Genomic DNA, 13270 nt, shown 5'->3' with positions numbered 1-13270 from the left:
CGCGGCGGCGGGGGGATAGGGTTTGGACCCGCAAAAGGGTCGCGAAACCGCACTTATATTGCTCGGGGCGTCCGGTTTGCGGGCTGCGGCAAAAGTTTTTGCGGGCCGGGCGAGTATGCGGGCTCTGTTCTGGCCGCAAAATTGGCCCGAGCCCGCATACTCGCTGGAATTTTTGCGGGCCGGGCGTTTTGCGGGGTCTGCTGGAGTTGCTCTAAACATGGTACATGCGTGGGGTGCTGAGGGGACCTAAAAACCCGGACGGAGGTAGTAAAAGACAAAAGCAAAAACGCATAACAATAGAAAAAACAAAAAATGGGAGAAAAGGGAAGGCTCGGTCACACAGGTAATGAGCTTCGGCCCGTTAGGAATCGACTGACTCAAATATGTGGGCAATTGGAAAGAAAAAGCCCAAAACAATATGGGAAATGATTCTAATCAGCCGGCAGATGTAGCACCGGGTGTCTGTCGCCTCCCTTACTTGACATGTGTCCTGCTTGACCATGCATGTCTCTCTCCCTCATCATTGCAACAACATCATTGTTATTGTTGTTGTTGTTGTTGTTGTTGTGGCAACGAACGATGACTGCACGAGTGTGCGACGCAGCTGGAGACGTGTTGCAATTTTTGCAACATGCGCCTTGTTGCAGAAAATTAGGTGCGACAGAGATGTTGCAATTTTGGCAACAAGGGTCTTGTTGCAAAAAAATAGGGAAGAAGAGGTTGTGCAGCATGGGTCTTGCTGCAGGAGATTAGAGAAGAAAAGACTTTGCAACTAGGGTTTTGTTGTAGAAAACTAGATAATAGAATGTTTTGCAACAAAGGCCTTGTTGCAAGAGGAACAATGATTAGAATCCCCCGACTGATCAGGACTATAGTTGCGCCACATGCGCAGCCGTCAGATACAAGTTTAATCGGATGACATGCAACCTCTATCAACCGCCCAAGACCTACATCACTGGACGCGTGCCTCTGCCATTTTTCTGCAACATCATCTAGGTTGCAGAAGTCATCCCGCAACAACGCCCATGTTACAAAAACATTAAGATGAGAAAAAAATTCTGCAGCATCATCTGTGTTGCAGAAGTCCGTCCGCAACGACACACATGTTTCAAAAAAGTTAATGGGAAAAAATCTACAACAAAATCTCTATTGCAAAAGTTTCCACAACAAAAGATATGTGCAAACGGTTCCGCAACACTGCCTTTGTTGCAATTGTGACGAAAAAGCAGGGTCGATGGATGCGCCAGATCAAATTGGCTGTGAAGGTGGCGGGTCTTTAAAAATAATCCGCTGGTAGACGCGTAGTATACAGACTTGGCAAGAAAAAATGATCACAAATTTCAAAGCAGAAATCAACGGCCTAAAAATTGACTGATCCGAAATTAATTTTCAGTCGACTTACTTATACGTATATATAGCTAAAGTGATTAGTGTTTTTTTGCGGGAAAGAAAGTGATGAGTTATAGGACAATGGGAGTGCACCGTTACAATTGTTTTTATTTGGATACGACATACGCACGTACATACGGTGCAATATAAGCACAGTAGATGCAGTAAAGCACGCAACGATCGCTTATGAGCAGCTTGTCAAGCTATGCACCACACGGTATATACGGTGGCGATGCTTCACTTGGTATAGCCGATGCTGACGCCGCCGATGGTGACCAGCTCGCCGCCGCACCTGGGCACGAGCGACACGACCACCGTCTTGTCGCCGTCTGCCCCGATGTTGTCCATCAGGTCGCAGACGCCGAACCTCGCCACCGTCTTCATGGAGCCCTTCTTCTTGTTCGTCCGGACCATGTGCGGCGTCATCGCGACGCTGCCGGCACAGTACCCCGACGCGGCATCGCCTCCGCTCTCGGGCGCGTTCACCAGCACGTCGAACTTGACGAACTTGAAGTGGTCGGCGACCTGGATCCCCTCGATGATCAGCACCTCCTCCGCCTCCTCCTTCTCCTTGTCGCTCCTCGACACCTGGGGCCTTGTCACCGTCACCCGCACGGTCTCCCTCAGCGTCGCCGGGAGCGCGCCCGCGGCGGGCGCCGGCGTCCTGCGGGATCTCTTGGCCGGCTTGGCCTTCAGCCAGGGCAGGCCGACGTCCTGGTAGGCGTACCCCATGGCGGCTGGGTCGAGGCAGTCGCGGATGCGGACGCGCACGGGGCGGGCCTCCTCGTCGTAGAAGAGGAAGGCGGTGTCAAGCCAGTCGGCGTCGGCGAAGTCGGTGTTGCTCGGGCGGAGGCCGCGCCAGACGTGCCAGAGGCGGTCAATGTTGCCGTGGTGCGCGAAGAAGATGGGGTCGCGCGCCGCCGAGTAGAAGTTGCCCATGTCCTCGTTGTTGGGCTGCGCCGGGTCGCCCGTCCAGGTGTGCATCGTGCCGTGCGGCACGTTCTCCACGGAGCCCGCTCCCGGGTCCGGCTGGTCGCCGGCGCGGTACGGCTGCCCCATGAACAGCCGAGTCTTCTTGGCACCCGACACCATCTGGCGGTACATGATGTTGAGGTTCTGGTCGATCTGCTCGTCTGTTGGGATGATGACATCTATCTCGTTGTAGTCGAGGTCGACCGGGAACGGCGGCTGGTGGGCGAGGTTGCGCCTCTCGTTGTAGAGCGGCGACGACCTGTTGGCGTAGATCGCCGGCAGCGTCATGCCGGCCGGCGCGTCCCAGTTCCAGAAGGGCAGCGCGAAGGTGTCGTCGCCGATGAGCTTGCCGAGGATCCTCTCGTGGAAGTAGAGGTAGAACCTGCACGTACGCACGCAGCACCAAAAAAGTCAACACGTCGCGTTCAGCTGGCGCACTGTACGAAAGGTGCAGGCCGCTACCGAAACGTACTCATGCAGTCATGCTTACTGCACACCCGACCCAAACGAGCAATTACTAAGCTGACAAAACTGGACATGCATGCATGTGTATAAACAACACGTACTTATGTGGTGTACGTTACGTACCTGTGCCATGGGAAGAAGAGCCAGCAGTTGTGCACCTGGATCTCCAGGTCCGGGAAGCCGACCTGGTCGTACGCGCCGTCGCAGTAGGCGCAGTGCACGCGCCACTGCTGCTCGAAGCTGCGCGGGTCGTCGGCGGGCAGCTGCTTCATGAGCGCCACGGCCCGCTCGTACTTGGCCAGGTGCTCCGCGTCCGCCAGGTGCGCGGCCGGGCGCACGCGGAGCGGCGCCGAGGAGGCCGGCGGCAGCTCGAAGTCGATGATGCCGGTGCCGGACGTCGGGCAGCAGTTGGTGTCCGGGGCCGTGTTCGGGAGGTCCGGCGGGTTGCAGTTCCCGAGGTCCGGGGCCTGGATGGGCGCGGCGATCGCCCCTCGGCCTCGCTGCGTGCCCAGACCGGCCGCCGCGGCGCTGCCGAGGCCGAGGAGCACGTCACGGCGGTCGACGCGGCCGCCCGTTGCCTTGCACGTCAGATGCCGTGGCAGCCTCAGCTTCGTGGGCACGAGGGCTTGGAGGCTGCACGGCATGCGAGTGCACGTTGCCACGCTCGTGCTGATCTCCATGGTGAACTCGGGGAGGTAAAATGGTGAACTGTGAGTCTGTGACATGTGTTGCACTGCTCCGTGTGGTGCTATATGTAGCCGTGCGTGCCACTTCGTGCACGTGCGGCAGGGCTCGCAGCTGTTCGGTTGACTGTTGGTTACGTGTGATGGTTGAACTGCGTTACAACTGTTGGTCACTGTTCGTCGAGGGTGGATGGCAAGGACTAAAGAGCAGTTCAGGATTCGCAAGTTACTTAAGTTGATACGCGGTAAAGTGCTTACCTTTGTTTTTGAGATAGCTCACCATTCATGCCGAATGGTGGTAAAGTGCTTACCTATCAAACGTGACGAACCACTTGGATCTTACCTAACATGCACACTAAGCAGCTACGTATAGTACAGTAGAGCGCTTGACAATTTTGGTACACTTGCATAATAAACAGTTAAACACTGTACTGTGACACGTGTACATGTATTTGAACCTACCGCTTGATAATACGCAGTCACCTATATTTTTGGACGCATCAATCGAATTCCAGCGAAGCCCTGACGTCTTCGGTGAAGTCTCGCTAGGAACGAGCCGGCGCCGACACCAACACAACTGACTGTGTGCGTCGACGCAAGGTGGGTGAGGGGGAGGGGGGCAGAAGCATGGCAAAGACTTGCGTGGTTCGGGTGCGGAGTGCTCGCCGGCATGGAAAACTGTGGGGGCCTAGAGGAAAGCCCGAGAGCTGGGGCGGAGACTCAAGCAAGGCAGGGCGATGCATGGCAACGCCCGTCGGCCATGGGTGGTAGGGGCGGTGGTTCGACCGGCGCTGCTGGGCAACACAGGGTGGTGGCTGCTGGAGGAGAAAGTGGCTTTGCAACCTTTGGATCAAGATCCGATGTCAAGGAGCAAATTGACGTACTGCACTCAACAATAATATTGTGAAATTTATATCGATGGACATGAAAATTTCGCTATTCCATCCTAAATAGCCCTCATATATATATTCTCAAATGTAACATACATTGATCTCAAACTTAAAGAAAATAATAATATCATTATAGGATATTGGTAACATTTCCAACATATATGTTTCAACCCCCCCCCCCCCCCCCCCCCCCTCCACACGCACACATGGTTCCTAGTATTTTTTTAGCACGTCACATCTCTTTATTCAGCTAAGATATTTGGTGGGATACAATCATACAAACGCCATACAGCGGAGACGACAACATATTTCATAGTAAAAATGGTGTATTAAAGCAGGTCCACGTGTTATTGTTGTAACATTATCTTATTTAATACTCTCTCCGATCCATATTACTTGCACTAGTAGAAAAAGGGTCAAATGTGAGACACATTAGTCCCGGTTTGTATTTAAGCCTCCATTAGTGCCGGTTCAAACGGCTAGGCGGGAGGAGATCTTTAGTACCGGTTCAGTCAAACCTTTAGTACCGGTTCATGCCACGAACCGGTACTAAAGGGGCTGGGGCCCGGCCAGCCCCTTTAGTACCGGTTCGTGACATGAACCAGTAGTAAAGAGGTTGTGCCAGGCTGTTTTTAGTCCCACCTCGCTCCCCTAGCAAAAAATTTACCACCTTAAATATGTTATTTCTCAAACTATCACAAGTACTTGGTCTTCATTGAACTCTATGTGTAGAATTTGTGGTCACAATATGAGTCTTCACTGGTTTCTAAACCGTTGAGAACTCATATTGACAATTCAGATTGTACACAAAAAGATCATTGATAATCAATGTATTTTTTATGTATATTTTTACATGTTTACGCCCTCACTCTCTCCACTCACTCGGTCTCCCCCTCAATCCACCGCGCCGGTCCTCCCCTGCCGGCCACCCTTCAAAACTGGACGCACTTCGTGTACAAACTGGACAATCTCTTTCGGAGTATCAGGGTTTCGGACGAGAACTCATCTGTTACATGGGCACTTCAATTGTTTTTAAACTTATTTGAACTCCAGACTATTTTTGCGTTCAGTATGCAGCATTCAAAGCGACGTCATCAATTTCCAACACGTTCGGACATCATTTGCTATTTTCAGTCATTTACCGATTTGTTTAGAGAGCTAAATGACCGTGAAATTGAAAATAACTACAAAATGAACTCTGAAAATGTTGGAACTTGGCATGGTATCATCATTTCACCCGCATAGCATGTGCAAAAGAGTAGAGAGGGTCACGGCGAAAACTGGACGCACTTCGTGTACAAACTGGACAATCTCTTTCGGAGTATCAGGGTTTCGGACGAGAACTCATCTGTTACACGGGCACTTCAATTGTTTTTAAACTTATTTGAACTCCAGACTATTTTTGCGTTCAGTATGCAGCATTCAAAGCGACGTCATCAATTTCCAACACGTTCTGACATCATTTGTTGTTTTTCAGTCATTTACCGATTTGTTTAGAGAGCTAAATGACCGTGAAATTGAAAATCACTACAAAATGAACTCTGAAAATGTTGGAACTTGGCATGGTATCATCATTTCACTCGCATAGCATGTGCAAAAGAGTAGAGAGGGTCACGACGAAAACTGGACGCACTTCGTGTACAAACTGGACAATCTCTTTTGGAGTATCAGAGTTTCGGACGAGAACTCATCTGTTACACGGGCACTTCAATGTTTTTTAAACTTATTTGAACTCCAGACTACTTTTGCGTTCAGTATGCAGCATTCAAAGCGACGTCATGAATTTTCAACACGTTCTGACATCATTTGCAGTTTTTCAGTCATTTACCGATTTGTTTAGAGAGCTAAATGACCGTGAAATTGAAAATCACTACAAAATGAACTCTGAAATGTTGGAACTTGGCATGGTATCATCATTTCACCCGCATAGCATGTGCAAAAGAGTAGAGCGGGTCACGGAGAAAACTGGACGCACTTCGTGTACAAACTGGACAATCTCTTTCGGAGTATGAGGGTTTCGGACGAGAACTCATCTGTTACACGGGCACTTTAATGTTTTTTAAACTTATTTGAACTCCAGACTATTTTTGCGTTCAGTATGCAGCACTCAAAGCGACATCATCAATTTCTAACACATTCTGACATCATTTGTTGTTTTTCAGTCATTTACCGATTTGTTTAGAGAGCTAAATGACCGTGAAATTGAAAATCACTATAAAATGAACTCTGAAAATGTTGGAACTTGGCATGGTATCATCATTTCACTCGCATAGCATGTGCAAAAGAGTAGAGAGGGTCACGGCGATAACTGGACGCACTTCGTGTACAAACTGGACAATCTCTTTCGGAGTATCAGGGTTTCGGACGAGAACTCATCTGTTACACGGGCACTTCAATGTTTTTTAAACTTATTTGAACTCCAGACTACTTTTGCGTCCAGTATGCAGCATTCAAAGCGACGTCGTGAATTTTCAACACGTTCTGACATCATTTGCTGTTTTTCAGTCATTTACCGATTTGTTTAGAGAGCTAAATGACCGTGAAATTGAAAATCAATACAAAATGAATTCTGAAAATGTTGGAACTTGGCATGGTATCATCATTTCACCCGCATAGCATGTGCAAAAGAGTAGAGAGGGTCACGGCGAAAACCGGACGCACTTCGTGTACAAACTGCACAATCTCTTTCGGAGTATCAAGGTTTCGGACGGGAACTCATCTGTTACACGGGCACTTCAATGTTTTTTATACTTATTTGAACTCCAGACTATTTTTGCGTTCAGTATGCAGCATTCAAAGCGACATCATCAATTTTCAACACGTTCTGACATCATTTGTTGTTTTTTAGTCATTTACCGATTTGTTTAGAGAGCTAAATGACCGTGAAATTGATAGGTTTCAGTGCTATGGAAACTATGGAGGTAAAGAGAGTTTACCTGAAGACCGAGCATGGTTATACTTTCAACGTCAAATTATACAATGCAGACACGTACACCTATTTTGAATGCAAAACTTGGCAAGCACTATGCAAGGCTTATGCATTTGAGCCTGATATGGTTATCACCTTTGATATTCGTCCGGAAGATGATATTGAAGGTAATAGAGACATCTGGGTCGATGTACAAACGCCTCCAGTTCTACCATTATGTGAGTTTCTCAACCATATTTATGTCTTTGATATTGTTTATTCAAAAATAGTTGACAACTAATTTCTATTGACAGCTTATTTCCATTCAAGCAAACATGTCCGGCGCTTGGTAGACAGGACCTACTACTGTCCAGGAGCTGAACTAAACTGCGAGGAGATAAGTCATTATGTTTCATGGATTGAGGATCTTCATACTGTCAAGACAAATTTTCTTCCTGCACTTAGAAATGTTAGTACTCAAAACGTGCGACCAATAGTGATCGTATTGAACTACGGTCACATCTATTTACGAAAGATGGTAAGATTTTTACTATTTATCCTCGGTGCATCTTTTGCATACATTATTTTTTTGCTAAACTTTCATTGCTAAGTATATTAATTACTATACGATGTTCTTCAACATGGACTCCCGATGACAGTTGTGCCTTAGTGGATCGAGACTAAAGGTCACATGTCAATGGTTAGCTTACGGCCAAGATATCCTATATTGCACATGAGTGCATCCAGGATTTATAAAAGCGATGAATGCTTAATAATGAAAGATTGGAGCAAAATTGTTAACGATCCCAGAGAAGTACTAGGGGGCAGCAATGAGAAGCGCAGCCAACGATTTGGAGACAGGTTCATCTGCATGCTCCAGTATGATGAATCAGGAGAGCTATACATGTTCTATGCTATTTTACCTGAGAGAGAGCAGCAGGAGTGATTTAGCTAGTTCATGCTCTTAGTACTTGTCCTCTCATGTCCGTGTTCTTCGTCCTGGACTTAATCTCAAAGAGTAATTTGCTTTTGTGGTGTTATGAAGGCTTAATTATAATATCATGACCATGTTGAACTCAATGATATATTTGCTTCTGGTACAAGTGAATGTTTCTTCTTTAAGCTAGTGTTGGTGGTGATTAGATAGCGGTAATGACTATGATGATTAAACAGTGGTAATAACGACTATGATGATTTTTAGCTAGCTAGTATACTGTTGTTGATGATATGATGCAAGAGTTTTTATATTAATATGATGATGATGATGATGAGTTATTATATCATTTATGAAAGAAACCGCAGATTAGTTTCAGTTGGATGGATCCTAGCTATTATACTTGATCACTTATAGATGATCAAGTATAATATGGATATGGCATATACTTGATCACTTAGCTAGGATCCACATGCATCCAGTCGAAACTAATCTGCGGTACTTTCACCTAATGATTTAACAACTAAAATAATCACTAAATTAAATTAAAAACACAAAATTAAAAGAAAAATGATAAATAAAACCAAAACACTCCCAACCATTTAGTACCGGTTGGTGTTACCAACCGGTACTAATGCCCTACACGCACCCGGGCCTGGCTCGTGCCACGTGGTGGCACTTTAGCGCCGGTTCGTGATGAATCGGTACTAAAGGGGGGACCTTTAGTCCCCACTCTTTAGTGCCGGTTGGCCCTTACGAACCGGCGCTAAAGCTCGGTTCTGCACTAGTGTTGTTGCTCAAACTGATGTATCAGAAATGGTTCATATATTTGTGACTGTGACAACCGGGCAAGTGAACCGAGCTTAGGTTTTGACTTGGTCGATGACCTGTCCAGCATCTGATCAATACTGCTTGCGATGCAAAAGTAGTTCCCCTAAATATAAAAAAATCATCAGAATTCGAGAATACAAATTGATATCACTAAAATTATCGTGAAATACAATTTAGTGACAGATTTTTTTATGCAAGCAATGCATTTACACTGGCAAGATGTCACAGTACAGTGTTTATGCAAGGAACCTAATCGTCAAGCACTCTACTATAGATACTATGCTTAATTTGCATGTCACGATCACCTTCTAGATCCAGTGGTTTGTCACCTTTAATAGCTACTCGTAGAATTTTACCTTGCATCACCTTAAGTAATAACTTTACTCGACGCATCCATATCGATCAGTAATCAACAGTTTGACTGTCAGAAGAAAAGGTAGCCAATAGTTTTCTGGCGAGATCGATGGCTAGATTGTGTCTGGTAGCACATGCCCAGCCTGCATCCTAGGGTGCGACTTCATCTAATGCAAAGTATATGTCTCTTAGGACACTTGTACGAATGCATCTACACATATGGGGAAAACGATTTTTCACAAACATCTACTTTTGAGATCCTATTCAACTGTATTTGATAGCATGAGAACAAAGTGTAAAATACTTCAATAAGAGACCTGCTTGCGTCCAAAGTACACACCAGAACCTTTGATGCGATTGGCCACGCTTGTGCGCCAATGATTTTCACCTTGGCCATGGATGTCCTCAACTCCATCTTTATCCATGCGGCGGCCAACGGGGTTCTTCAACGGTGGACGACCAGGCATGCGGCAGCCAGCATATCACTATATGGGGATGATGTGGTTGTGTTCTGCCACCCACACCCGGACGACCTCATGGCGTTCCGTGAGATTCTGCGCATATTTGGGGATGCGTCTGGCATGTGAACTAATTTCGCCAAGTGCGCAGCGCTCCCAATCCGCTGCTCCACAGAACAGCAGCTTCAAGCCTCCCAGCTCCTGGACTGCCGCGTCGCGCAGTTCCCCACGACATACCTGGGCATCCCCCTGTCCATCCGCAAGCCTACAACAACAACTCTACACCCGCTCATCGACAAACTATCCCGCAAGCTATCTACCTGGAGGGGATCCATGCTTTCACGCGGAGAAAGACTTGCTTTCGTTCGGCACGTCCTTTGCGCGATGCCGATGCACATTCTTATGGTGATTGCCCTCAACAAGAAGATCCTCGGGCAAGTGAAGAAGATCATTCGCGGCTTCCTCTGGGCTGGCCGTCAAGACGCCCGCGGCGGCCAATGCTTGGTCAATTGGGCGCGGGTCTGCCGCCCCCATTCCCTTGGGGAACTCGGAGTCCGTGATCTGCATCGCGCCGGGATCGTGCTGCGCGTGCGCTGGCTTTGGTTGCAGTGCACGGATCCGCGGAGGCCCTAGGCTCTTCTCCACCACCCCTCTGATCCAGATGCCAGCGCCATGTTGCGTGCTTCCACGACCTAGACGGTGGGAGATGGGCTCAACTGCCGATTCTGGATGGATCACTGGATTAATGGTAGCTCTGTGGCCGAGATTGCTCCTCTCATCTACGCCCAGGCCCCCCGTCGTCGCAGGAAAGATCGCACCGTACGGGACGGCCTCCTCCATCGTTCCTGGGTACGGGACATCCAGGGAGCGCTTGGGCCCATGGCGATGCTGCAATACATTGACCTATGGCGAACTTTGCGCCAAGTGCACCTTTCTGAAGCTATGAATCAGCTAACTTGGCGCTGGACCACATCTGGCGTGTACACCGCCAAATCATGCTATGATCAGCTCTTCGTGGGCGCCATCCCGGACCCTAACTGGCGGCTCGTCTAGAAAACATGGGCGCCTCTCAGGGTCAAGTTCTTCCTTTGGGTCGCCCTCCTCGACAGATGCTGGACTGCCGAGAGACTCCAGAGGCATGGACTGCCGCACGAGGACTCCTGTGTGCTATGCGACCAAGCCGAGGAATCCATGCAACATCTCCTCGCTGACTGCCCTTTCTCCAGGCAGGTTTGGTTTGACATCATCTCCTCGTGCAGACTACCAATCCAGCCCCCCGAACAAGGCATGCCTTTCGTGGAATGGTGGGCGCGCTTGAGCACTGCCTCACCTCACTCTATGCGCAAAGGGCTCAACGCCATTATTTCCCTGACGTCGTGGGAGATTTGAAAACACCGAAACAACGTCATCTTTGACGATGCTCGCCCATCTACCCAGCAGTTACTAGACATAATTCGAGATGAGGCACATATGTGGGCCAGAGCTGGCGCAGCCGGAGTTGCTAACATCATCGACACCGGCTGAGCAACCTAGTTAGGGTTTAAGCAGCCCCTTCTCCATGCTGCTTAGGTGTTCTCTCTCTCGCCGTTTAGTGTGTACATTCCGAGTGTAACACCATCACCTTGTACTCTCTTTCTACCTATCAATGAATGACACGCAAGCTTTGCGTATTCGCGAAAAGAACCTTTGATAATGCATCGCTCACAGTTCGATCCATGCGGCGTCTGGCAGGTGGTTAGGTGGTTTTGGCCTAACCTTTCCCACGAGTTTTGATTCAAAATTGCAAGTAGCTAGCTAACCTATCCCGCGGTTTGACTCGAATGTTACATTTCATAGTACCATGACCTGGAAATAATTTTCATGATAGTTCTAGGGACTTTGAAATACTTTATTGATAAATAAAACAACAAAATTCAATATCGATGGATGCAACAAAATCGCCATTTGACCCGAATTCACCCTCATAATTCTCAACCGTAACTTAAGTCGATCTTAAAAAAATAGCATATTTATTAATTACCTTTTATATGATACTAAGTATACTTTGCTTATTATTTTCACATGTTTCCCAGTAAGCGATGTAGACAAGCTATTATTGTATCATGGACCTTATTTATTGAGGTTTGTACATTTGTGACAACCAGGCCAGTCACCCGAGCTAGGTTTTGACTCGGCCGATGACCTGTCCATCATCGGATAGTTGCTACTACCTCCGTCCAGGTTTATTAGTCCCACTCGTATTTTGGGTCATATTTTGATCATGATTTTAATTAATAAAATATAAGTATACATAGTAAAAATAATACATTAGAAAGTACATTCAAATATGAATTTTTTTTGACATGCATTAACATTTTGCTAGTAAATCTTTTGATCGAAAATACGATGGAGACTAATAAACCCGGACGGAGGCAGTAGTTTCGATCCAGATGTTCTTGAGTTTGTGTGTGAGCATTTCTAAGCTTGAGACCTAGTGATCACGGAGCCCCCCCCCCTCCCCCCTCTTAAGTGCCCCCCTCAAATTTCACTAATATATCATTAAGACTAATGGTATATTTTTATGTCATATAACAAATATTTTGTTGTTGATGTGTATCCAAATAAATTTATGGTCATAAAATATCACCGCCGTGTAGGTGTTTTAGAGCACTACTATACGGACGACAGTACTCCGGCCGAACGCTGGACGATGTTGGATCGAACGGTGTTGTTTAGTTTTGCTTTACACATGAGCGGCTTGATGTGCTACATCGTCTGCGAATCATCCGGCTTTTGTCGTCTGTATAGCAGCGTTCGTGTTTTAAGAGATGCATTTTTTTTTTGGAAAATGGGAATACCCTGGTCTCTCCATCACAAGATGCACAAAGCCAATAAACGTATGCACGGTGGCTACCATTCTACGATGCAAGGTGGCTACGGTGCCACCACGCACATATATGCACGTTGGGTCTACCTTGGTGGGAGCCCTTAAAAGTTAAAACCACTCTAACTAAAAGGGGGAGCCCATGCACAGCAGCTAGTACAATAAAGTGCCCGACGTCGCAGTGCAGTGTCACTGCAGTTAACTTAAATTTTTTATTTTTATTTTTTACGAGGGCGTCAAACATTCCACAACGCGTACTCCAATCGTATCCTAACTTGGCATAAGATGCCACCCAAACCTAGTGAAGGCCAAGCGTTTGCGCCCTAGTCAAAGCGCCCCGAGTTGACACGTCGCCGTGTGACAGTTACATTGTGTGGCTTCGATCGGATTCAAAGCAAGCACAGTGGCGGTTTTGAAGTCGGACGACGGCCAATCGGCACAGCAGTTTCCGGATGTTCATTTAGTCAAAAGCAAGTACAGTACGTTCGTCCTACACGCAACGCAAGAGCTAGCCTAGACCGAA

At 47.5% G+C, this 13270-nt stretch overlaps 1 protein-coding gene across 1 annotated transcript; it reads right to left on the bottom strand.

The window, feature by feature from the left end:
- Window positions 1-1367: 1367 nt before the first annotated feature.
- LOC109762325 (polyphenol oxidase, chloroplastic) lies at window positions 1368-3546 on the bottom strand. Its single transcript, XM_020321161.3, has 2 exons — window positions 2950-3546; window positions 1368-2743 (listed from the first exon to the last, which is right to left on the bottom strand). The coding sequence occupies exons 1-2, from the start codon at window positions 3504-3506 to the stop codon at window positions 1627-1629; spliced, it is 1674 nt and encodes a 557-aa protein (XP_020176750.1). The 5' UTR covers window positions 3507-3546; the 3' UTR covers window positions 1368-1626.
- Between the last annotated feature and the right edge of the window lie 9724 nt (window positions 3547-13270).

This window comes from Aegilops tauschii, chromosome 2 (assembly GCF_002575655.3).
Source record: "Aegilops tauschii subsp. strangulata cultivar AL8/78 chromosome 2, Aet v6.0, whole genome shotgun sequence".
NCBI lineage: Eukaryota > Viridiplantae > Streptophyta > Magnoliopsida > Poales > Poaceae > Aegilops > Aegilops tauschii.
The sequence above is the reverse complement of the archived record's forward strand: the minus strand, read 5'-3'. Positions and strand labels throughout refer to the sequence as shown.